Genomic DNA, 23638 nt, shown 5'->3' with positions numbered 1-23638 from the left:
CCTCCTCCTCCCCCGGCAGTGGCCGTTGCCATTCTTAACTCTAAGAGGGTAAAAAGATTAATCAGGGCTATTTTAGTCATTTTGGTCGAGATTGATGTTATTTTGAAAGTTTAGATATGAAACTGATTAAAAAAAAGATGAGGTATCAAACTGATTTTAGACCTAAAGTTCAGGGTAGTAAAGCGAAATTATCTCTTAAATGTATTTATATATCACCTAAAATATCTTAAAATAAATGTATTAAATTATGGCTAGCCTCATTCGAGTTATCTCGTTAGTTATGAGATAGCTAAAAATCATAATAGCTCAAGTTTGGCTATAGCTAGTATGTTGGAGCTCCTAAAACATCCAAAAAAATCTAAACATGCTCTCTAAAATAGCTAAGGAGTCAAAGTAAAGAGTTTGCTAAAGATGATCTTAAGAGCCCAACTTAGGTGGCAGCTGATATGGCATAACCACATCATTAAATCATAATTTTTAGTTTTAATGTTTATATTCTCCTTAATTACCTAAATACTTTTTTTTCTTTTTAACTTTCTTGAATTTACTATTTTTTTTTTGTTAAATCCTATTTTGTTTAGGGTTTTCTTCATCGGTTGTTTTCTTCATCTTCTCTCTTCTCCTCCTCCTCCATCCTCTCTAAGTCTCACCATAGTTCTCATCTCCTCTTCAATTGAACAAAATCGATCTTTTCAGTTCTCTCTTCTCCCCAATGCTATTTTTGAATGATCGGAACCATTTCTATGAATCAAATTCTCTCCCCCCTAAACCCTAATCCAAATGTTATGAATTCATAACGAATATTGTCGACGTTGCGAGGAGAATATGATTGAGAATGTGTGTGAACAATTAAAGATACAGGATTTGCTATAAACTCCACAATGACCTAACCCTATGTGCTTATATAAGGGTGCTTCACGAAGCACTACTTCAAGTCTTCAACTAGGTTTATATATAATACATAGATAGATCTGGGTATCATAGCCTCTTGCTTTCTCTATAATTTATCTGGTCTTATGGATTAATTCTAAGGATGAGATGTCGTGTATAATTCCAACGATGAAAATAATGATACAGAGGAGAACTACGACGATGAAGGCGATTTCTTCAAGGAGGAGGAGGAGGATGATGAGATCTCTAAAACTGATAGCTATAAGGTGTTGAATAATTCGAACATAAAGGACCGCTAGGAAGATGATATCACCAGTGTAATTAACCTCCTTGCTTTCTCTATCAAGAGCTGCCTGATAATGTTGAGAGGAGGGATGAGATGGAGAATTGTTGCGCAGCCTTAGCTTGATGCCAAGAGCTCGCAAGATGAACAAATTCTAATGGACTTTGCACAGAAATAAGAAAGAAAACAATATAAATTAAAAGATAAAATCATAAAATCAAATAAGTAGAAAATAATCAAGAATATAGAAAAATTAAAATATAAATTATGCTCTGATAGCCACATCAGTTGTCACTTAAGGTGGACTCTTAAGTGGTTTACCAAAAGATGGCTCATCTAGCATTACTCTATTTTTTGTGCTCCCAAGCATTTTCCATTTTATTCACACATTCCCATATACTTGATACACATCTCTTTAATTTTTTTTGCCATTTTTTTCCTTATACTTCCTCTTTCACCCTTCTTTATGTTCTTCCTTTTACTGCATCTTCAGGAAATCTCCATGGTAGAAAGCCAAAAATTATAATAAAATGTAAGGAAACCTTGCACGTAACTTATCAATCAAAGTTTTGATTAATTAACACAGAACTCATGGTTTCATATGGAATGGAATGGCTTCGTAAGTAATCCAAATCAACCATATTAGAACCCGAAGTCTCAACTATTTCCTCTTGTAGATGCATTTCAGTTTTGAAAACCCAGGTATGTTGGTTGTAATGAAAAATGAATTTAGAATGATTTAACTCAATTAAGAGAAAGTCAGGCCATGATTGATATGCGATCAAAACTTGTAGTTGTTTACTTGCATCAAAATTGTAGTTGTTTGCTTGTACTTCTCTCTCTCTTTGGCAGCCAACCGGCCACCAATTTGATGACCAGCTTCAACATTTGCAACCCCGATGCTCTTCCTTGTGGCCAGCTATCCTTGTCGTGGAATAGAAGCCGGAGTTATTATTGGTCTATTTGAATAAGGGCAAAATGGAAATAAATATTTTTTACAAAAATATGGGGTGTGTATCTAGAAAATAGCAATGTGCAAATAAAATTTCTCTTTGAGTACATTGTTGGTTCTAAAATTAAAAGTGAAATTTTGACTCTTGAGATAATAAGTGGTTTGGTATTGCGTAGAGAAGTAGTGAGCGAAAAAAGTTATTAGAATCGAAACAATGCAAACTTATGAGAATAAGAAACTTCATCAACTATGGTGAGAATTGAGAGAGAAAGGCCGAGATGCAAGAAAAAAGAAGAAACTAAGGAAACAATTTCTCATTGAATTCCCAAAATCAAATAAAAAAAGGAATCAAGTTTGATTGTATTACCCAGTTAGATTAGACCTGCATTCCCTATTAATTGACCCTTAATCCTTGTGCTCCAAGAAATATCTTGAACTTGCCAAAACAAGAGTAATTATTCTCTGTACCCGGAACACCATTTGGCATTGCCAGATGTTGTACCCGGCCAATCATATAACTCAAATTCATGTGGGGACCAGCACGGGGTGAAAAAAAAAAGGAAAAGTAATTAAATACACCAATCAGAAATAAGGATAAAACACGTGAACCAATGAGATTAAAGAGGAACATAAAACATGTGGTGTTCCAGGTATAAATAATAATTTCCCCCAAAACAATTCTCAATCACCCAATTTTGAGGGATTAATCATTAAAGGCATCCGATTGGATGATATTCACTCTCCCGTTTATGAAGTCAAAAAGATCCCTGGACATATCTGACTAGGATTCCAGATATGTTTAGGATTTAGGATTTAATTAGGATTTACACACCTCCTATCCCCTATAAATATACCCTTCCGGGCAAAGAAGTAGAACAACTCCCAAACAATCTCACCCGATATTCCAACTTTGCAATACAATGTCGACCGCTGAAGTTGCTTGCTCCTATGCCGCCATGATTCTTCACGACGATGGCATCCCAATCACAGCAGAGAAGATTGCTACCTTGTTGAAATCTGCAAACGTGAAAGTAGATTCCTTGTGGCCAAGCCTCTTTGCCAAGCTTGCTGAGAAGAGGGACGTTATTGGGGACCTTGTTATGAATCCTGTTGGTTCGGCTCAAAGCTCCGGTAGCTATGGCTGCTCCTGCTGCTGCTGCAAGTGCTGCTGCTCCGGCTGTTGAGGAGAAGAAGAAGAAGGAAGAAGAACCAGAGGAAGGAAGTGATGATGACATGCCGCTATTCGACTTGTTTAAATGAATTTGAACTCGTATCAGAATAAACATAGAAGAAGCTCATATTTTGATTTTTGGGATTTTAGACAGTTTAAGTTCAAACTTTTGTAACTTTTCCTAATAATTAATTGATGTCTCTTTCATATTGTTAGTCAATTGGTTAAACATTTCTGTTCCCTGCAATATTATGTGACCGGCTGCATTTAAAATTTTGATTTACTTAAGTCTGGTAGTTTGGTATTGAAAGAGCCACTTGCTTCGGCCTACTTTGGTTTAGTATAGTTTCTTGGATCAACACCAAAAAAAAAAAAACTTAATCCTCAATTCATGTTCTTATCTTCAATTCATCTCATGCAAATCATTCCATTCTTCATGTACGTTCTGACTTAGAAAGTGGCCTGTTGGAATTTTGTTGAGGTTTTAGAGAGCAATGAAAAGCTTATAGTCCCATGTTCGCAGGCTGTTGATCCCAGAAGCTGTCTTGATGTGTTTCTGTTTCTAAATTTTGATATTGTGCCCAGAATTAGGGTTTAGGGTTTAGCTTGTGCCCAGAATTATGACCGTATGCCTTCTGCAAGTTTTGGGACTTTTGGACCTATTTCAAAATTTTGGTGAATGAAAATTAGAGATTTTTTTTTATTCTGCTTCCTAGGACTTGAAAATTCACAAAATTTAGCCAAAAGATAATGAAACATAACTACCTGGTATATTAATTTACACTTTCATCAGCGATCAGTTGCATGCTATCAGACAAACTATCACTGAGATTTGTTCGACTTTTATGTTCCTGCCGGTTGAAAATAAGAACCAAAATGAGCATTGGTGACACCAAAAATATCAGGAGATTACATCCTTTTTTTTCTCTGTTTCTCAGATGATGAGACCATCAATATAGCTCAAGTATTTGATTGTATTGCTACGAAAGAAAGAAGCTTTAGAACGTATCATCTCGATCTACCATGAGAAGCTTGCTTTGCACGAGTCAGCGTCCGAAATCCAGCATGCAGTATCATTCCTGCAATGGTTCAGACACTCCCATATAAATAAATAGACTAAATTTAGGCCAACTTTTGTCTTTTGATTTCCATAAAATTCCTATTATCAGTTAGGTCTATTGGTAAATAAAAAACAAAAAAGAAACGAAACCAAGCGATTTTTCCAAGAAGAGAATACGACACCTTTGCCCATAAAGTTTTGAGATAATTTTACACAATTATTACACGAGAAAATCAAGCTTTTTATTTAATAAATGAGTTTTACTTTGAAATATATTTTTTTTATATATTTTAATATGCAAGGAATACTAAAAATCACCTGCATAATTGACACTGAGTGCGGAGAATAAAGCCATTTGAACACCCGAATATATCAGGATAACAGCAGCCACTGCAAAGAAAAAGTCGAATTTATATTACAAACATTTGTTTTCGTAAGATACCACATGATGTCAGAAGGCAAATAAGGAACTTAACTGAAAAAACACTACTGTACACCCAAATTTAACAATAATTGACAAAGGATTATGAAGTCTCTCACAAGGAAGCACAATCCCTGGACAACTACTTGGCTAACATGACCAAAAGGTTCTAGCTGGAGACCACCCTTCCAACCATAATGTACCTTACTAATCTAAAGAAAAGGTTGAAAAGGGATGCAAGTATGCAACCAAGAAAAACTAAATCTCCCTCCAGAATTGGTATTGTATGTACTCATAGCAGAGTCCTCATTGGGTCAGCCATAAAAGAGAAAAACCTCTCAGTGTCACTAGATTCATGATCAAGTATATGCAATTGTTTTTTTTCCCGAGTTCCCAACATTAACAGATGCCAAGATATCTTTGATAGTTGCTAGGATACACTAAAATTCAAGCATGTAATGAAGGATCAAGTAGATCTCCAGTGCAAAAGAGACAACTAAGTCCCAAAAACATGCTCAAGAGAATACTTCCTAAACAAAAAGATGCGACATCTCACCGCATTGAGCAACGCGAATTATGGTTTGCTGAATTGTTGGGTATTGATCCAGTCCCCACATTGCACTGCAGTGTTTGAAGATTTCCCACAGTGCTAAAGAAAATATCAATCCAGCAGCAGCCCATGGCATCTGATACCTATTAGCAAATTAACAAATAAAAACAGAATTATTAGAGGAAATGGTCGTACAATCATTTCTACCATTTAGGACACTCACTCAATCATACAGACAGTAAGCCTTCCTCAATCTTTCATATAAAACTAAATAAATGGATCAAAGGAGAGGCAGCTATAGCTTCACACTTCATCTCCCCTTCACTAGCGAAATAGCAAACTCTACCAAAGTGGACCGAAAGTTATTGCATATACATACTCACAATCTAAACTACTCAGACCATTCCCTTGAGTCTCTACAACTCAAAACATTTCAACATAGCCAATACCAGGAACTCAGTACTAAAGCCACTTTATGCAAAGCAACAGCATATCAAAATTCTGAAACTTGTCGAAACAAATAAGCTAGCAAGTCTAAATCCTCAGTCATTTAGAATCATTACTCCATATTCAGAATTGCAAAGCAAACCAACAACACAAAACGTATCCAAAGTTTTCATCTAAAGTTTATAAAGCTTTTGCAAGAACCCAATTCTGAAAACTCACTCAAGATTCTATCTTTAACTCAGAAACCCACACCAATCTCAACAAAAAGCAGAACCCAATTCTCCAAAACTTACAGAGAACAAGCGAAGAAGATGACCAACAACCAAGCATAGTTGCGAGCATAGCGCTTGACATTCTCCTGGACCCTCAACTGGGCCTGAGCACCAGACACCGGGAACGAATAGGACTCGTAGTCGCCGATGAACGCGGCCTGCCACGGCGGCGTAGGGGCGGCGAGGTCGTCGTTGGTGAGCTTGGCGAAGGGGTTGGTGGAGAAGAGAGAGAGGAGGATGCAGATGGTGGAGTAGAGTGAGGTGAAGAAGCCATTTACGGTGGAGGTGGAGGATGAGGTGGAGGGTGTGGCGGCGGATGTTGTGGCGGCAGATGTGGCGGAGGAGGTGGGTCGGTGCTCGAGGATTTCAGGGTAGCCGTTTTGACGCAGCCATGAGTCGAAGAAAGGGTCGGAAACGCTGAGGGATAGTGGGTTGGCTGAGAATACCATGTCTGTTTAGTATTGTGTTTCTCTTTGGTTTGTTATTTCCTTCAAAGCATAACTTTTCTTGGTAAACAAAAGTACAAAACAAAAAAACCAAGTATACTTGGGCAGTTTACAATCTCTGGTTTATTTACTTTTTGTTAGACTAGAGGGATTTGAACTCTTTTAACTCGATTATTTACTCTTCCTCATCACTTGAACGAACTTACATATTATGAGTTGTATTATATGTTCTTCTATAGTGAGAGTAACAATAGTCTGAAGAGGTTGATTTCAATATTTAATTTGTCTAGATAATGATTAATGTTAGTTTGAAGAATCCAATTCGGTTTGTGACAATTTCTTGATCCTATTTATACTACCACATGGTGTGATAATCATGATTTGTCATCGGGACCCTCAAAACTTCAGATTTCTCATGTATGTGTGGCCGCAATGGTATCTTAGAACAAGTCATGATTGTTATTGAAGTAGTATGGTTAATCGTTTATATTAGACCGTTTGGTTCAATTTGTTTAGTCTAATTTTAAATTTTGGATTGGAGATGAGTGTATAGTCAATGGCTACGACTATGAACAATATTTGAAGTCTCAAAAAAAGTGTCCGGATTTGAAATCGTCCTTATTAAAGGATGTTCACAAACTGTGGTTCAAACCTGATATCTCATATTATTATAAAAATCTTGTAAATTGTTTAAAGAACTCAATTTAACCAAATTCTAACCATTTTCAACAAAAACAAAAAAATAAATATGGAATAATTTTATTTTTTTTGAATAAATGGAGGCAAAAGCTGCACTACGCGCATGGTACCGTACGCTTGACAGATTCGTTAACGGAAGGGCACTTCTGTATTTTCAGGTCGTCACGGTAACTAATTCAATGTACTGCTGGACTGGAGGACAGAACATAGATTTTGCCTCAATTCTTTACCTAGACAATGCCGAAACGTACTCCACTATTTCAAATGGATTCGAAGTTAGAGTCTGGATCTGGAATCCAGTAAGGCAGAGACACTACATGCATGTTGCTGATATAGAAGAGTCGAATCCATTCGTCTTGCACACATCTGAAAGAGAAGGATGCCAAGTTTGAAAGCCATGAGAGGGAGAGCTCTGGCGATTTGGAAGAAAGGGAGAGAAGTTGAAGACTTGTCTTGGGAGCAAGGTGTGTGAGGTGAGTAAAACCTTCAAAATCTCATGGTTCGGTGATTATGGTTTATCATCTTTGTTGATCATTGAGCTGTTAGTTTTCCATTGAATTGTTCATTGCAACTATCTGCTTTCTTTCCATTGATATGAATTTCAACTCTAAGATAGCGCGACTGTACCGACTGTACGTAATTGGTTGTTTAGTTGGATTTCAAATCCTTATTACTTTGGTCGAAATTTCTGTTAGTAAAGTTTTATTTCTTTTTTGGTCCTTAATTCATGATTTCATTGCCTAGAAATCTAGAATTTACGGGTATTTTGAGTAGTATAAAATCTTTACATTATTTGCATAGTTTGATTGAGAATAAGGAAGTTATTGTTTTGTGAAGTTGAACTTGTTTGGTTCTTTACTATAACAATCCAGGTGCTCTACTTATTTCTTCACAATGTAATCAAAAGCAGGGTCGAGAAGGAAATTGTGAGGCCATTTCCCAATTGATGCCCTTAATTTCTACTCTAAAGGTACTAAACAAGTCTCTTGTGGCCAATCAAAAAAAAAAAATGTCTCTTATGGAAGAAGGAAGATGCAAGAAATTCAGGTTCTCTTTTGACTTCATTGGCTCTGAAGACTTCTGATTTGTCTGATTTTTGTTTGTTGTAATTGTGTTGCAGCTAGATGCTATTTAGTTGGAGCGCAACCACTCTTTAGCTGGTAACTTTTCTTCATCTAAATTGTTTGTGTCGATCCCAGTCTGACCTATTATCAAGCTTGCAAGACTGAGTCTTTGGCATGTAAAATTTAATTCAATACACGGACAGTAAGCCTCAACTATATGGCTTGCAATTAGATTTTAACCAAATTTATTACATCAAAATAGTTGTCAACATTATCTCACGGATATTACAAATGCATTTGTCTTGCTACCATAACAAGGGTTTGCTTGATGCCACTGACAGTACTTGGTTTCTTACCGGCCACTTCTGGTGGATTCAAGCTGTCTTTGTGCTTAAACTATCTGAGGAGTGTAGGGCACACAAATATAACTTTTTTTAGCTGGTGAAGTCTCTTTATTTCGCTATCGAGGTTAGTTTTGGCCTGTCGGATTTTGGTAAATGAACAAAACCCATCGCATCAGCCACTTCTGATAAGTGTTTGATTCTGTTCTAAATTAGCAATCTCTGGTAGGAAGGATATAGTAGGTACAATGAAGATGGTTTCGACTTTTAATTAAGTTTTCTTTCAGGTCTTGGGTGTGCTCTTAAGTTATGCCATTCAATTTCACAAAGTGACTTAATATATGTCAAACATGCATAGTAGGTGTTTAAATATTTCTTACCTTCTTTTCCCTAGAAAGCTGAAACGGAGTTGTGCACGGTAACTTGATGGACAACCTAATTTCAGAACTATTATTTTCTTTCATTAGGCCAAATTTTATTAAATCGTGTTGAAGTATTATCTACATTTGGTATATGTAAGGTTTGAGAATGTCAGATACCCTCATCTGGCTTTTAAAGCTTGAATTTTTGTTGACACAGTGATTGCAATGAAAGTATATGCTGACTTTACATGGTTTTATTCTTCTCATATCTGACTTATATTAGTACCCTTTTCATTTCTTTGGATAATCTTTGCGTGTGACAGGATATTAAATGGTTGAATCATGCTGTGTACGGATATTGATTAGTTATGTTTTTTGTTGCAGTGGCTAGTGAAGCTATCATGTAACAGAATGGTTGTATCATGCTGCTAGGATGAACTCCCCATGTATTCTGCAGACAGGATTAAAGCAGCGCTTTTTAATTTTGAAGATTGGAGCACTAAATTTTTGTCTACAATTGACAGCAGACTCTATCACCAGATCAAGTATTATAGTTTCTGTAATAACTCCAATTACATTGTGTAATATATATATTGAAACTACAATAAGTAGAGCATGTAATATTTTACACCGAATTCTTTCAGTATGTTCACAAAAAGAAATACTGCAGCTAAACGCGGGTGCGATCTCTTGTGATTGTTAGTGCAGGTATATTGTTCGACTGTTATATATAGTTTATGGAATTGCTTGCTTTTTAGTTCTTGGTTTTAGTTAAAGGTTAGTTTGCTTATAATGGGATAGCAGCCACCATGGTTCTTTTTTTCTGCTGCTTTTTATGTTTTTGCTTTGTGTTTGCTCAAAATCATGGGTGATGTGGGTAAAAGTGAGAAGCCAGTTGGTATAGGAGTTGTATTTGGTTGGTTTTGATATGAAACGGATATGTGACAGTGGTGAATCCTCCATTATAGCTGAATGTGAGAGCGCATTCAAGTTGACCTTAGATGACAATTCAGTTATTTTGTAGTTTTTTAGCACACAAAGCCAGACTCCTAGGAGAAGGCTTCTTAAAAACAGGTTACGACGTATAATCAGAGTGAGGTTTCGATCCTTGGGTTTTGGCTTCATGAAACTGCTTGGCAAAAGGAAAAATCTTTCTATGAGGTATGGCATGGGAATGGTTTCTGTTATGACTAAAGAATGATAAAATTGGTTTCTGCGACTCTATGCTGTTCCGAGAGAGAAATGTAGTACATTGGTCACTCTTACTAATTGAGATTTTGACAGAAATTGAATGGTTTCTCAATGAGTCAATCGATCTCTCAATGAGTCAATCGATCAATATTCATTTAGAATTTGAATTGCGTTCAATGAAACCTATTCAACTCGTTTCCCCACATGACTTTAGAACGACCGACGCATTAGATACAGTACAATGGATTACATTGACCAGAACCTCTTACTATAACAGGTTCCATATACAACAAGCTATGGTCCAGTTCACACAACAGAGTCTATTGGACTATTGGTATTGCACAGTTAACACCAGATGATGTTCCTGACCCTGCAAAATAAAGAAAGACAATATAAACACTAAAAGAGTTCAACTAAATCCGTTCCTTTCTTTGTTTCCATGCAAAAGTATAAGGTTTCTACTATGTGTAATCTGATTGTAGAACCAGATGCTAGTTGTGTGCGCATTAGTTTGGAGGTCTCATTTTCTCCGAGTCTTAAGTCTTAACTATCACTTTGGTGGGAAGGAAACTTGGTGGAGAGGCAACCTAAGAATGAACAGATCAAAATCCTTGGAAACCCAACTCTACCACTCAAATCCTCATTTTCTACCAGTCAGTTTGTACCGTATACTACAATGGGAAGCTACATAGTTTACCTTTGCAAGTGAAGGTAGATGTATTAACTTTAATAGTATGACCATATGAATTGATCAATGGACCGCTTGAATTCCCTGCAGAAATAAACATTCACATACGTATATAAGAACCAAAAAGGGCCTCATCAGAGTACTTTGAATGGTAGAGTTTGCTACCTTTAGAACAACAAGATCACGAGATGCATCTAAACCAACTATTTTGCCTTCACTGCTAAAACCATTGCCCATTGCATCAACCATATAAACCATGAGCAACAAAGACCTTTGAAAATCAAACAAATAGCTGGCACACAGACAAAAAAATCAGTACTAGTGGACCAATTACTGATGGTATAATTTGACAAAAGCTCATAGCTAGAATGAAAGGACAAAAACCTTGCAACGCTGTAATCCGGTTTGATTTGTAGCCAATCTAGCTACTACATGGTAATTTGTGACCTGAACAGATAGGGATTGGCCGCTTTAGTATTACGAAAGTAGAAGATCATCACAATATACGTATTCATCTGAAAGAGGGAGCATCTAACTAGATATATCAAACTTAGACCAGAATTTGTTACACAAAAAGGATGCAGATGCAGGTGTGTGTAAAAACTACTAGAACATTGTTGTAACTTTTAAGTACAACACAAATGTAAATGATTTCTTTTCAAAGTGAAATTGTCAAATGCATATACATACAGTGTTGCCAGAGCAACCAAATTTCGTGATCATATCAGATAATCTGATATATGTCGGCCATATTGTTATCTGTTAAATTCACAGACGAACCACCATATAATGTGGTCAGCTAGAGTTATAGTGCTAAAAGCATGACTCCAAGCAATATCCAAACTGAGGCAAGTAGATTTTCCCCTTAGGAAGCCTTGAATAGCATTTAAAGATTAAGCAGATGTCAGTGTACATGAAAAATATCAAGGTATTTGCTTACATTGTGATCAAACTTATCCCAAATGAAGAGAGAACTTGTTCCTTCAACTTCAGTATTATGATCCTCACTTTGCGTGACTGCGTTAGGTTCCTTTAATGTAATCAACTGATGCAAAGCAAGCACATTAGTGAAAAGTAGATTGGCAGCTAGCTTGTTATTTCAGACATCTTAGTGGATTTACATCTACGAGACAAAGATCAAGGAGTTTACATGGATCCTGATATCAAATACTCTCGGGTTCGATTCTCTCTAAACTAAAAATTCACATACCTGACATGTGCAGCGATGATAAACTAAACCAGACACATACAAAAGGCTATGAAATCAAGACATGCTCAGCAAACATCTGTTCGGCTGTTCCTGACTCATGAATTCGGAGCCCGATGACAATCAAATCTCAAAAACATGAACACAAACCAGGGGATACGAAGCTGCAACTCATGGATTAAAACTCTTACCTCGGGAGGGAATGCGATCTGGCTGCATGCAATTTCCAGCTTCAATACATTCATCGGATTTCAAAATTGTGAGCAAAAACGCCTCTTTCAATGTCGAGATTGTGCACAAACGCTCTACTCCACCTTCCGGAGGGAGACGTGGCTGAACTTTGCTTGCCACTAATTCGCCCTCTCCGCCTCTCGATGGAGGAGACGTGGCTGCTCTCCCGCCAAGGTGGCCACCCCTCCCCCTTCTTTCACCCCACTCAAACAAACATTACACAAAAGCCCCTTCCTCTTTCACCAAACGCCGTCCATTTCGAGCTTCCTTCCCGTCATCTGTGAAATCTCGTCCTTGTCCCTTGAAAATCGTCTGCGCGGATAAGACGCTGCCACGCGTATGGGGACCACAGCGGCGTACGAAACCTTGGCATAGTCCAGCGCTTTCCATAAATGGAATAAAATTCTTAATTTGCTTTTGAAGCTGTTAGTTATTAAAAATTTAAAAGTAAATTCCCTTTAAAATATTAATTTCACTGTCAAATTTTACAAAAGCCTAAAAATGACTAGTCCTCTTGTCTTGCCAGAGCCTCAAAGACAACCACAAAGAGCTTGTTCCCGCTACTTCACCAATGTCAGGCGGTCCTTGGCTCAAACACCTTGCCTCCACTCTCACCTCTCGAGCTTTCACTCTCTCTCGTCCCCCATCTCGCTTCTTCACAACCCACAAGCCCAGAAACCTCTCGCGGCCCAATTCTTTCAATGCTGTATATATCTCCACTTCTTCTACTACTTCTTCAGAGACTCCTGCGCCCCAGCCCTTTGCTTTGCCTTTCCAATCTGTCAACATTCTCTGCCAAAGACATGTCTCTGTGAGCTCCTTTTCCTTCTCTTTTTTTCTTTTTTTGGGTTAAATTGTCGCTTTTAAGTTGAATATATGAACCGGGTTTAAGCTCATGTAAGTTAGTAACTTGGATTTAGGATAAAAATTTGATCTTGGGATGTTGAGAAGAAAAAGATGATTACTCTGTTGAAGTTGATATGTGTGTGAAAATGGGTAAGTTAATCTGCTATTTTGGTTGAACTTGTCAGAATCACTCAATTCAGCAAATGAACAGAAAAGTTGAGACCTTTGAGGTAGAAATGCTGCATATGGAACTGAATACACCAATTACTAAACAAATGGAGTTGGAAACTTGGAATTGGGACTTTAGTAAGTCATAGTTTGATAGAATGTCTAACTTGGTTCTTTTTGTTGGCCAGGATATGCTTCAAGATGCTCTATTATGCTTTGGAGCAACTTCTACTAGTGTTGATGAAGATGATGACAATGAGGATTCCAATGAGGTCGGCTAAGCTTCCTCTTGATTTATACATTTCAATTGCTTTTCTATGTTGCCACCTTTTTTGTGCAAGGAGATTTTGTAATGAATAAATCATAAGCTGTATATTTTCTCATCAATATGCAGATTTGCATTACTTCCATATTTCCTGAAGGTGAAGATGTAGATACTTGCATTTCACATGCTGCTGATTCAATAAGCTTGAAAGAGATACCTCGTTATGAAGTTACAATAGGTGAGCAGTATGACTGGATAAAAAAAACTCAGGTTAGTTTGCTTCTTCGTATCTAATTTTAGGGTCTTGCATATACTTCTGGTTAGATGATCATGTTGTTTCTTTGACTTCAGCCTCTTTGGTGCAATTCTCTTGCTAATGTGTGTTGAATGCTAGATAAATTTCTAGTAAGAATGTATTTCTAAATAAGTTTGTAGTAAGAATGTATACCAACGATTATTGGCTGAAACTAACACTGTAATAAAGATAAGTCTAGTACTGAACAAATTCAGTATGCCCAGTTTTAGTGTTTTACTGATGTACTCTCAGTTGTGTATTTGTAGACATTATGTTTTGAAATTTTCTTTTCCAATTTTGTACAGGAATCATTTCATCCTGTTGAGATTACTGAAGGACTCTGGATTGTGCCCTCCTGGAAAACTCCCCCTGTAAGTTATTATGAGATTGCTTTTTCTGGTTTCCCAATTATTATCATTAAGGTTATGTTGGCAGTGTTTGCTCCCAAGTCACAATGTATATCAACCCCTCAGCTGTTGAAGTGGCTTACTAAGGGTTCTGGGCCTTCCTGATATTGATACCAAATTTCGTGCTGCATTCTTCTTCTCAAACCTTTGAAATTAATTAAAACTTTTTAAGAACATACACCTAAGCTCATTCAGATCCTAATGTTCTGTAGTTCTAAATCTTAGTCACAAAAGAAGAATGTGATCGTTAGCATTAATCTAATACAGTTATTGTTCCTTGACTCCTACAGAATGCCCAAGCAACAAATATAATTCTGAATCCTGGATTAGCATTTGGAACCGGTGAGCATCCTACAACTAGGTTATGTCTATTGCTGCTTCATGGTTTGATAAAGGGGGGAGAAAAATTCTTGGACTATGGCACAGGTTCTGGAATTCTTGCAATTGCTGCAGTTAAGGTACTTAAGTTCATTGTCAATGAACCTTGAGACAAAGTAAACCTTGCAATAGTACCAATCAAACTTGTGTAATGGCATATAATAAAGCATGTTGCTGATTTGCACAAGTCTGATGTCTGTCATTAAGCTGCGTACCACCTTACTCTTAGTAATGCAATTCCTTGCAGATGATGCTAGTTATGCACGCCTGCTTATGCTTATTTTTACCAAGATATTAATATTGCCTTGTGACTGGAACCACAGTTTGGTGCTGCCTTATCAGTCGGAATTGATATAGATCCGCAAGCAATTACATCTGCACACCAGAATGCTACTCTGAACAACATAGGACCTGAAGAGATGCAATTATATATAGTTCCGAGCGAAAATTGCTCAGTTTGGACAGATCCATGTAGATATGTGGAAGAACGGAGCTCATCTGGAGTGGAAGCCATCTCAGAAACAGACAAGTACGATGTCCTAATTGCAAATATACTTTTAAATCCTCTAATGGATTTGGCAGATCAGATTGTCTCTTATGCAAAGCCTGGGGCAGTCATCGGTCTCTCCGGGATTCTCTCTGAGCAGGTATTGTCCCAGCTTACTCCAGCATACATGATAGTTTATATAGACAACCTCTTGTTTTAAGGAATAATTATAATTTCATCCTCATAAGCATCTGTCCTGGAAAAGAGAGAGATAAGCCAAAGTTAAAGAATTTCTTCCTTATCTTTTTTATACATCTTTAGCTAGGTAAAATCAAAATGCGGTTATGAGGTGATATCAGCCATCATTTGTGCATTTCAAACTTGCACCTAAGTTAACCCTACAGATCAGACTTTTGTTCATGGGCCTGATTTGTTGTGTTTGTGTTTCTGTAGCTTCCATATATTACAGAGCGATATTCGCAGTTCTTGGAAGGCATATCAACTACAGAGATGGATGGTTGGGTCTGTGTCCATGGCAGAAAGAAGCAAATCGTTCCTGGCAACTGAGGAATCTATCCCATGTCCATCAGTGGAAGTACATTGTGTCTGTCACAAAAATGTTCCAGACAGTTTTGCCAGAAAGACGCTATTCTATTTGAGGCTGAATGGTCCAGTCACTTTTGAGTCTTCGAGCTGGGTGGCTTAACAATCCACACAGGAGCATGGAGATTTAGCTGACTCTGTGAGGGTGGTTCAACATGAGACGCATCCCTCCGTATAGCCAACTACTGCTTACGGGTTCTTTCTAATCTAGGAATGAGCTTAGGTATATGTACAGAGAAATTCATTTGCAAACTTTGAATTGGTCACCCATGACAACTTGGGTGCAGTATCTTTCGTTTGTGTTATGAATCAACTGCTTGAACAGTTTTCAAAATGAAATAGCAGGCAGATTTTATTCTTCTGGTTAAATATTTGTTTTAAGTTTATTTCCTCTACATCGCTGCTAAACCACTTACGGTGCAAATAATCTTGTTATTTTAGTTATTCAAGCAGAGAACCAAAAATTGATCTTTTAAGGAAAATTAAAATCGATTGAAATAGCAGCTTCACAATTCAGAAACATGCACAATGAAAGAACCAAGCGCTATGAGAATCTCCATACTGGTACAGATTACAACTAACAATAAGATGCATCAATACTCAAATATATAGTTAACAAATTCTTTTATTGTTCTTATTCATGTCATATCCTAAGCAAGTTACATAAACTGCAGAGTATCAGAAGTAAAAAATAGCAAAACAGTAATACAGATATGAACAGTTGAAAAAATAGTGACATGATATAACTACCAAAACCAACTACTTCCCTTTCTTGGTCATACCAGTGACTACTTGACCACAATTTCTTATATTTTTGAGGTTGAGATCACATGCATATAAGGTCAATCAAGCATCAAACTCCAAAAAAAATCCCACTCTCTGTTAGTTGAAGCAAATGTTGTTTGAAGCATCACCCCAATATCATCGCTTAAGTTGCCTCCTCGCCAAAGCAGGGGCTTTCTTCGGGATGTAAACCTTGTAGCTCACCTGGTCAACAATAAACAAAATTGTTAGAGCAATAACAAAATAGACCATCTAAATCTAAAATCTAAGGTCACTTAATAGTTATTAAGTGGTAATCTACAACATGTGTGCCCTATGGGGACAGGGGGTGTGGTAAATTGACCCAGTTTTTGTCCGAGTTGCTTCTTTCAATTTATAAAACCCTTAGTGTTTATCATAAGTTGGTTAGTACCAAAGAAAAAAACAAGAACATCAAATATGTAAAATACATCAAAACACCCACCTGTACTATTTCACTACCTCGCATCACAGACATTGTCTTCTGCTCAAACTGCAAACCATCCTTAGCCTCATCTTGCTGTAAATCAGACCTATTCTCTCCAGAAGGTTCAGGACCAGTAGAACCAGAACCATTGCTGATGTCTAGACCATCATTATTGCTACTCTGGGTCACACTTTGAGCAGTCCCAAAAACTGTGTTATCTACACTACTCTTGGTTACCAGCAATCTATCCTGAGGGTGTTGCAGTGAAGCAAGTGCACGTTTCAGAATCGAGTGAGGTTTTAGGGAACTAGACGTTGATTTTGGTGCAGCCAAGTTTGGTTTATCTACATCAGGAGTTGTGCTAGCCATTTTGGAACTACCAGAAACAGCCTCTTGATGTGTTGGACAAACAACATCTTGCTTGGCAGAGACAGTTTCGTCTCTACCATTCTTCCTAATCAATTCCTTTTCAAATATTTCAGACAAACAAATGGAATCTCTAGCTGGAGACCCATTGGTCCCTTCTACTAATCGGGTTTGATCATTTTCAGAGATATCCTCTTTGGAGGACTTCACAACCAACATCCTAGCCCCACCACCAACCTTGGGGGATTCTAATTGAACCGATTCAGCTTTTGCACCAGGTGGTTGCTTCTTATCTTCCTTATCACCAGTTACAGCAATCTTTTGAGGCTTTCCTCTGAACCTTTTCAGATTTTCCAAAGCCTTCTGTCTTAAGACCGTCTCCAGATCTTCGTCTTTCAAACTACTAATTTCCCCAGAGATCTTATTTTCATTAACATGATCAGTAATCCTTGTTTCATCACAGCTAGAATTAATCCCTTCAGCTTGGCCCCCATCATCCCTGTCACATATATTGCCACTACTTGGAAGACGCATGATTTCAGCATCAGAAACAAGAGCTCCTTCCTCTTTTGCACTCTCTACCCTCATTCTCACCTCGGATGCAACCTGTAAATGATTATCTAACTCCCTCTTGCTCCCTCCGTCATTACTGTCATTACTTCTACAAGAAGGGTAATCATCATGATCATATGTAATCTCTTCCTTGTGCCCAACCTCATCTAACCATCTCCCCTCATTGTCTTCTTTGGATACAGCAATAACTGACCGCAATCTCCTCCCATTGCCCTCACCGCTAACTCTTTCCTGACTCTGACAATCACTCTCACCATAATTCCTGCACAAAGAACGACTCCTAGACCTATATCTACTCCTCTCAGTCCCACTCTCAACCTTGTTTCTATCGGTTCCCTCTCTCATCCGTTTCTCAAGCCTACTCCTATGTCTTTTAGACTCAATCTCATCACCACTAATACCCCCACCCTGACAAGTCGAACAGCTCCTAGACTCACTACTCACAGAACTAGTCCTAGCATTTCTCCTAGGCTTATCCCTCGAACGGCTCCTCTTCTTCGCCTCATACTTCTTCGATGCTTTCCTCTTCTTCGCACGTGGACGGGGAGACTCCTCACTGCTATCACTGCTATAAGATCTCTTCCTAGCCCTCTTCTTACTACCTTTCACATCTCTCCGAGTGCGCGATCGAGCCCTCCTACTTCTACGGCCATCCTCAGAGCTAAACGATGAACTCAAGCTCCTGGAATCATCCTCATCTGAGAAAGAAAGAGAATCATCGCGACGACAAACCTTCTTGGATCTGTATTTGTCACTCTTACTGTTAGTCTTACTCTTGCTTCTCTTCTTTGTTTGAGCCTAAGCAATGTACACAAAAACAAAAGTAAGCAAATCGGCATTGAGTTTAAACTACTAGATAAACCAAACTATCCAAATAGAATGAAGATATAAGAAAAACTAGATTAATTTCTTGCCTAAAATTCTAGATTTTGTTCTTATCGTATTAATTCTCAGCATTCATAAATAAATAAATAAAACTTATCAAAGAAAAAAAAATTAATCTTGTAAACAAAAAGAAGCAAAACCCATGTGAAGAGGGATATGAAAAACCCTAAAAGTGGATGAGTGAAGAAGAGAACGAACCTTGGATGAAATCTTGTCGCGTTTCTTTCGATGGGAAGAAGAGGACTTGGCCATCAGGGTTTACTTTACCTGCAACAATCAAAACTAGAAGAAGAAGAAGAAGAAGAAGAAGAAGAAGCGGATTAAGAATACAACGAGTAACAGAAACGAATGGGTTTTGTAATCGGAATTTCTGCAGTCGAAGAAAGAAGAGTTGTTTGTTGTTAGGCTTTTGCACCAAGATTTCTATCTTTCGTCCACCCGCTGCCCGCTCCTCATAAATACTGTTACCTTCTTTCTCTCTTCTATTTTCTCTTTTTCTTTTTCTTTTTCTTTTATAAATCCTTTTCCTACTCTACCAAAATTAAATAAGTAAAAAAGTAAATCCTTTTCTTGTATAAATTCGGAGACTATATAAGAAGGTTGTTGTTCACATGGGGTTTGCAAAAGTGTCGACTTAGGTTGCCTTTTAAACCGACTTTATATGATTCAATTAGTTCTCGTTCGACCATAAACATATAAGTTGAGTTGAAATTTAAATAAAATTTGAGAAAATATCAAATTTCAATTAGTTCAAAAACACTTTTGATTTATTCATTAAAGTGTGATATGGTTCAATTTTTGATTTGACGTCAAATTGCTTTTTGAATTATGATTCATGAAAATTGAGTTATTGGCTATTATATAAGATATATGCTTAGATTTGAGTGCCTTTGACCTCTAAATCATTCTCGTTTCTAGACTTCCTTGCATTTTTCTAAACTATTTTTCTAAACTTCCATTCATCTCATAGTTGAAGGATTTCACTGTTATAAGCTAGGTCATCTTTCATGATTGTGTACAAAGATACAGTTCGTTGGATTAATTGCTCTTTCTAAGTTTAATTGCTGAGAGATACGAAATTAATTCAGTAATTCCATTGTAAAATATTCAAAGGAAAACAAACCCAACTGCAAAATATTCCCTTTAGAACTTTAAAATCCAAGCTCATGCTCAGTACAACTGCTGTAGCATGAAACCATCTTTGATAACATACACCGAAACGTATGATCACTTGGTGCACTTTTACTTGCCTTATTGATTCAGGAAGTTACTTGCATACTAACAAACTTGTAAGTTTCACTCTACATTATTCAAATCCTAAGAACAGTTCTGCATTGTCCGGTACAACTACTCAAGAGAAAATTAAAAATCCAGACCATCTTCAGAATCAATATCGAACTCTGTAGAAAAATCTACTTCCTCAACGATCCTCCCCCTAAATATGATGGTAAAAGAGGAAAATATTTTAGAATGACTAACAACCCAAACCAGAAAAGTTTGAGATAGGGCATTATACCTTTCAAGGACAAACTTCCCCTCTTTATATTTCTGCGCCGTCTCATGTGCAGTCTCCTGGTTGTGGAATCAAACTTATTTGAAAATGAAGTAAAGAAAACTAAATAATATGTTTGTGCTTATTCGTGTGTGTGTGTGTGTGTGTGTGTGTGAGTGAGAGAGAGAGAGAGTACATATTTCCAGCCCAACTAATTTGTCCACAAAAGCAGCAAAATGTATCCGCAACAGTGTGCACACCTGAGAGCATCATCCTCTCCTCTAATGCTCCAATTGTAATATTCACCCTGGAAGGCAAATTATCAGTTCCTATTAATATTTGAATCTGGTATCTATCACATATAAGTTTATTCTTACATCATGGATGTAGATGGAAAGCAAGTGCAAGGCCGATAATTTTCATCTCTAATAGAAGATCTCCCTTGAAAAATAAGGAAATCGAAGGACATCCTAATTTCTCTATGAACATTAGTTTTCTAGTGTAGAACATAAACAGTTTACAGACTAGGTACCGTGAGCACTATAATATATATGAAGTGATTAAACTACAGATTTGGAAGTCACTTCATGGATTTCGTTTCTCCAATATCTAATCAGGAATGTCTTAAGAGTGTTACCATTGCAGTTGCCAACCTTCTAAGATGTCTAACTCCATCTTTTATAAGTTAAAAATTTCAACAATGCTTTGATTGTCTTAAACTCTACGCACTGAATATATTGTGAAGACACTTCCATTAGGTATGTGGTTTGGGGTTGATTCATTACCATTCTGCTTTTGTTTGATTTTGGCTTGCCTCTTTATTGGGAAAGTCATTGTGCTGGAAGAGTATGAGAGTTGTTTTATGCCTGAAATTTCATTTTACATTATAGGCAAATCAACTAAATCATATAATAACATGTTGAATCCAAGAACAACAACAATGCCTATCAGTCTACAAACAAATCATGGTCAAGCAGATAACAAATGACACTGCATTCGTTCCTAGACAAGTTTAAACTGTAGAAATTATGCTATAAATGGTTGACTCGATCATTTTGCAATACTTTATGTGTGTGTGTGTGTATCACCCACAAGCATATAATCTATCAGCATTCTGCACCCATACCCTTTGGTCTAGTTTCTAAACAAGATCCACAATACTCAGAAAGAGACTTAAACAACAAGAATAAAGTTCTGGGGCTTCCTGCATTATCAATTTATCATACAAACGTAACTATGCCTAGGAATTCTCATAAAGCTAAAAAAGCAGGGGGGGGAAGAGTGAGTCGAATGGTATGAAACATTTTCTTCTTTTTAGCAATGTATGTAACCAAACCCATAATCTAAGAGGAAAGCACCAGGAGAGAGTAAAAAAAAAATAAAGTTTCACCAAATTGAGATGAACGTTGATGGGAAAGAGATGTTAAGCATTTGCCACTATAGTCTAGAGCATACACATGTCTTTTAACTCAAAAGGCGTCTCAACCTTCAAATCATCGACTTCATAAGTTCATATCCATAATCATGCATCATTCTTATTGCATGCCTTACAAAAAGTACGTCACACCAGGACCACAGAAAGATGTAGTAGGCATACAATAAACCAACAAAAACTTACCTTAAAGAAACTATGATAAATTTGGTAACAAATTGTTTGTTATTTTAATATATGTAAGTGTTAAAGAGGTTAGTGGTCAAGCTTCATGAGTCTGAAATTCAACCCATAACCGGTTCCCATATTTGATTTTCTCAACTAGAATGCAGAATACTAATGCTAGGGGGTGGCTGCTAAGGGAGGAGTGACGACTGACATAATGCAGTGCTGCACTGGGCTTTACTTGTACAATGTTGTTATCTTATTGTCTACGAAAACTCTTGTATCCTTGGATAAGGAGAAATATTCCAACGCTCCATAAAAAATGCCCAATATACCAAAATAGATGCAAGAGACTAAGAACTATTACTCCTTGCGATTTGGAATTACAAAATAATTTATTCAGTATAATATGTATTATGACCATAATAAATCCTCCTAATTAGCTTCATTTCCATCTGGCCAGGGTAAAATCCATAGTCTTACAGTTATAGGTTCGTATATATTTTGAAGCGCTATGCTTCCAATTACTAAGAATAACAATAAAACCAGATATTCCAGGAAAGATGGAGAACTCACGCATTGTTGAAGAGGAAGGCTTTTCCCCTGCGGCAATGAAAAGCCTGACCAAATTAACAAGGGAAGAATGAGACCTGAAATAGTTTAAAATCCAACAGAGCAGTTCAAGTCCATATGCTGGTCATGACAAAACAAATAAGAGCTAGTGACCCGAAATGAGCACTTCAGCTGTGACCATTTAGGCGAATATTACAGTACATAGCTCAGCTGCGAATTAGGACAAACCAAATTGATATTCCTGAAACTGGGAGATCGCTCTAGTTCTCTACAACCCAAAATTTAGCAACCTGGACAGTTCTTCTAACTTCTTTACTCATATTAAAGCATAAAAGATCAAAAATTGAAAATATATCATAGCTTAAGAAGTTACATATGGACATAGTTCCATCATCCTACTTCGCAAATCAATCAATAAGCTAAGACAATGATGTTAGCATATGCACTCGGAAACTAGAGACTTCAACCTCATTGACTATTGACTAATTCCATTACTGGAATCAACTATATTGGGTCTTATGACCTATCTCAATAGTCAATCAGTGGAAAAAAAAAAACTTCAAGAACATAGATTATATGCATATATCAGGAAACGAATTGTACAGAGGAACAAAGAAATTAAGAGAACTTTTCAAGTGGTTGGTGATGGCTAATGGTTCTTAACTTCTTATGAGTGAAAGAGACATTTTAGAGCAGAAAGTGAGATAAGAGAAGAGTGAAGTGAGAGTAAAGTACCCGAGAAACACAGTCGGAGGCGAGGGCCAAGTGGGTCTTGCAGAACTTGCATCTGTAAGACCTTCCCTCTAGCTCTACCACGAATATCCTTCCCATCTAACACAGTACAGTAATTCTTCTTCTTCTTCTTCTTCTTAGAGGTCCTGACCTTCTGACGAAACAAGTGAAGGAGCCACTGTCAAAAGTGGCAGAGCTAAACTTGGATATATGAGAGAGAGAGAGAGAGAGAGAAATGGATTTGCACAGCGCCACGTTGCTATGCCAATACTATTAAAACGCTAGTTCCCCAAAACTCCAGACAAATGTTTCTTTTACAAACTAAAACTACACGGATGGTGTCCATAGTTTGCCAAAGAATATGCAACGAAATTTCATCCCTCCAAAGATACTTCAAGAAATAGAGGTGAAATGTTGCGTCACATAACACACGAATGTCATCACCAAACTACCTATCTTCGGAGGAG

The 23638-nt window shown here is 37.2% G+C and overlaps 4 protein-coding genes and 3 pseudogenes across 8 annotated transcripts; 2 read left to right on the top strand and 5 right to left on the bottom strand.

The window, feature by feature from the left end:
* LOC101309705 overlaps positions 1-2655 on the bottom strand; it is an 18507-nt pseudogene extending 15852 nt beyond the window's left edge.
* Positions 2656-3046: 391 nt separating this feature from the next.
* LOC101309423 lies at positions 3047-3386 on the top strand (annotated as a pseudogene).
* A 649-nt stretch (positions 3387-4035) lies between these two features.
* LOC101301641 (PRA1 family protein H-like) lies at positions 4036-6539 on the bottom strand. The gene is made up of 4 exons (XM_004291457.1): positions 6069-6539; positions 5335-5471; positions 4676-4747; positions 4036-4376 (listed from the first exon to the last, which is right to left on the bottom strand). The coding sequence occupies exons 1-4, from the start codon at positions 6494-6496 to the stop codon at positions 4306-4308; spliced, it is 708 nt and encodes a 235-aa protein (XP_004291505.1). The 5' UTR covers positions 6497-6539; the 3' UTR covers positions 4036-4305.
* Positions 6540-10238: 3699 nt separating this feature from the next.
* Positions 10239-12467, bottom strand: LOC101301067 (protease Do-like 5, chloroplastic-like). 4 transcript variants are annotated; one of them, XR_184043.1, is made up of 7 exons: positions 12237-12253; positions 12049-12132; positions 11779-11883; positions 11223-11285; positions 11004-11130; positions 10848-10922; positions 10239-10520 (listed from the first exon to the last, which is right to left on the bottom strand). XR_184043.1 is itself a non-coding variant. In XM_004291456.1 (5 exons), the coding sequence occupies exons 1-4, from the start codon at positions 12288-12290 to the stop codon at positions 11119-11121; spliced, it is 234 nt and encodes a 77-aa protein (XP_004291504.1). In that variant the 5' UTR covers positions 12291-12444; the 3' UTR covers positions 10692-10922; positions 11004-11118. The 4 variants fall into 4 exon arrangements, 1 of the variants encoding a protein (XP_004291504.1); XR_184044.1 differs by lacking the exon at positions 12049-12132 and having other exon boundaries at positions 12237-12467; XR_184042.1 differs by having other exon boundaries at positions 11779-12443.
* A 380-nt stretch (positions 12468-12847) lies between these two features.
* Positions 12848-15689, top strand: LOC101309127 (ribosomal protein L11 methyltransferase-like). Its single transcript, XM_004292972.1, has 7 exons — positions 12848-13087; positions 13479-13566; positions 13659-13825; positions 14156-14221; positions 14548-14715; positions 14959-15282; positions 15576-15689. Exons 1-7 carry the CDS (start codon positions 12848-12850, stop codon positions 15687-15689), a joined length of 1167 nt encoding a protein of 388 aa, XP_004293020.1.
* Positions 15690-16333: 644 nt separating this feature from the next.
* On the bottom strand, positions 16334-19093 carry LOC101299927. Its single transcript, XM_004291453.1, has 3 exons — positions 18976-19093; positions 16972-18690; positions 16334-16712 (listed from the first exon to the last, which is right to left on the bottom strand). Exons 1-3 carry the CDS (start codon positions 19027-19029, stop codon positions 16647-16649), a joined length of 1839 nt encoding a protein of 612 aa, XP_004291501.1. The 5' UTR covers positions 19030-19093; the 3' UTR covers positions 16334-16646.
* Positions 19094-19949: 856 nt separating this feature from the next.
* LOC101300785 lies at positions 19950-23348 on the bottom strand (annotated as a pseudogene). Its single transcript, XR_184041.1, has 5 exons — positions 23175-23348; positions 22443-22486; positions 20466-20576; positions 20294-20349; positions 19950-20212 (listed from the first exon to the last, which is right to left on the bottom strand). The product of XR_184041.1 is annotated as a protein yippee-like At5g53940-like (transcript).
* Positions 23349-23638: the final 290 nt, after the last annotated feature.

The sequence above is a fragment of the Fragaria vesca genome, linkage group LG2 (assembly GCF_000184155.1).
Source record: "Fragaria vesca subsp. vesca linkage group LG2, FraVesHawaii_1.0, whole genome shotgun sequence".
In the NCBI taxonomy this organism is placed as follows: domain Eukaryota; kingdom Viridiplantae; phylum Streptophyta; class Magnoliopsida; order Rosales; family Rosaceae; genus Fragaria; species Fragaria vesca.
The sequence above is the reverse complement of the archived record's forward strand: the minus strand, read 5'-3'. Positions and strand labels throughout refer to the sequence as shown.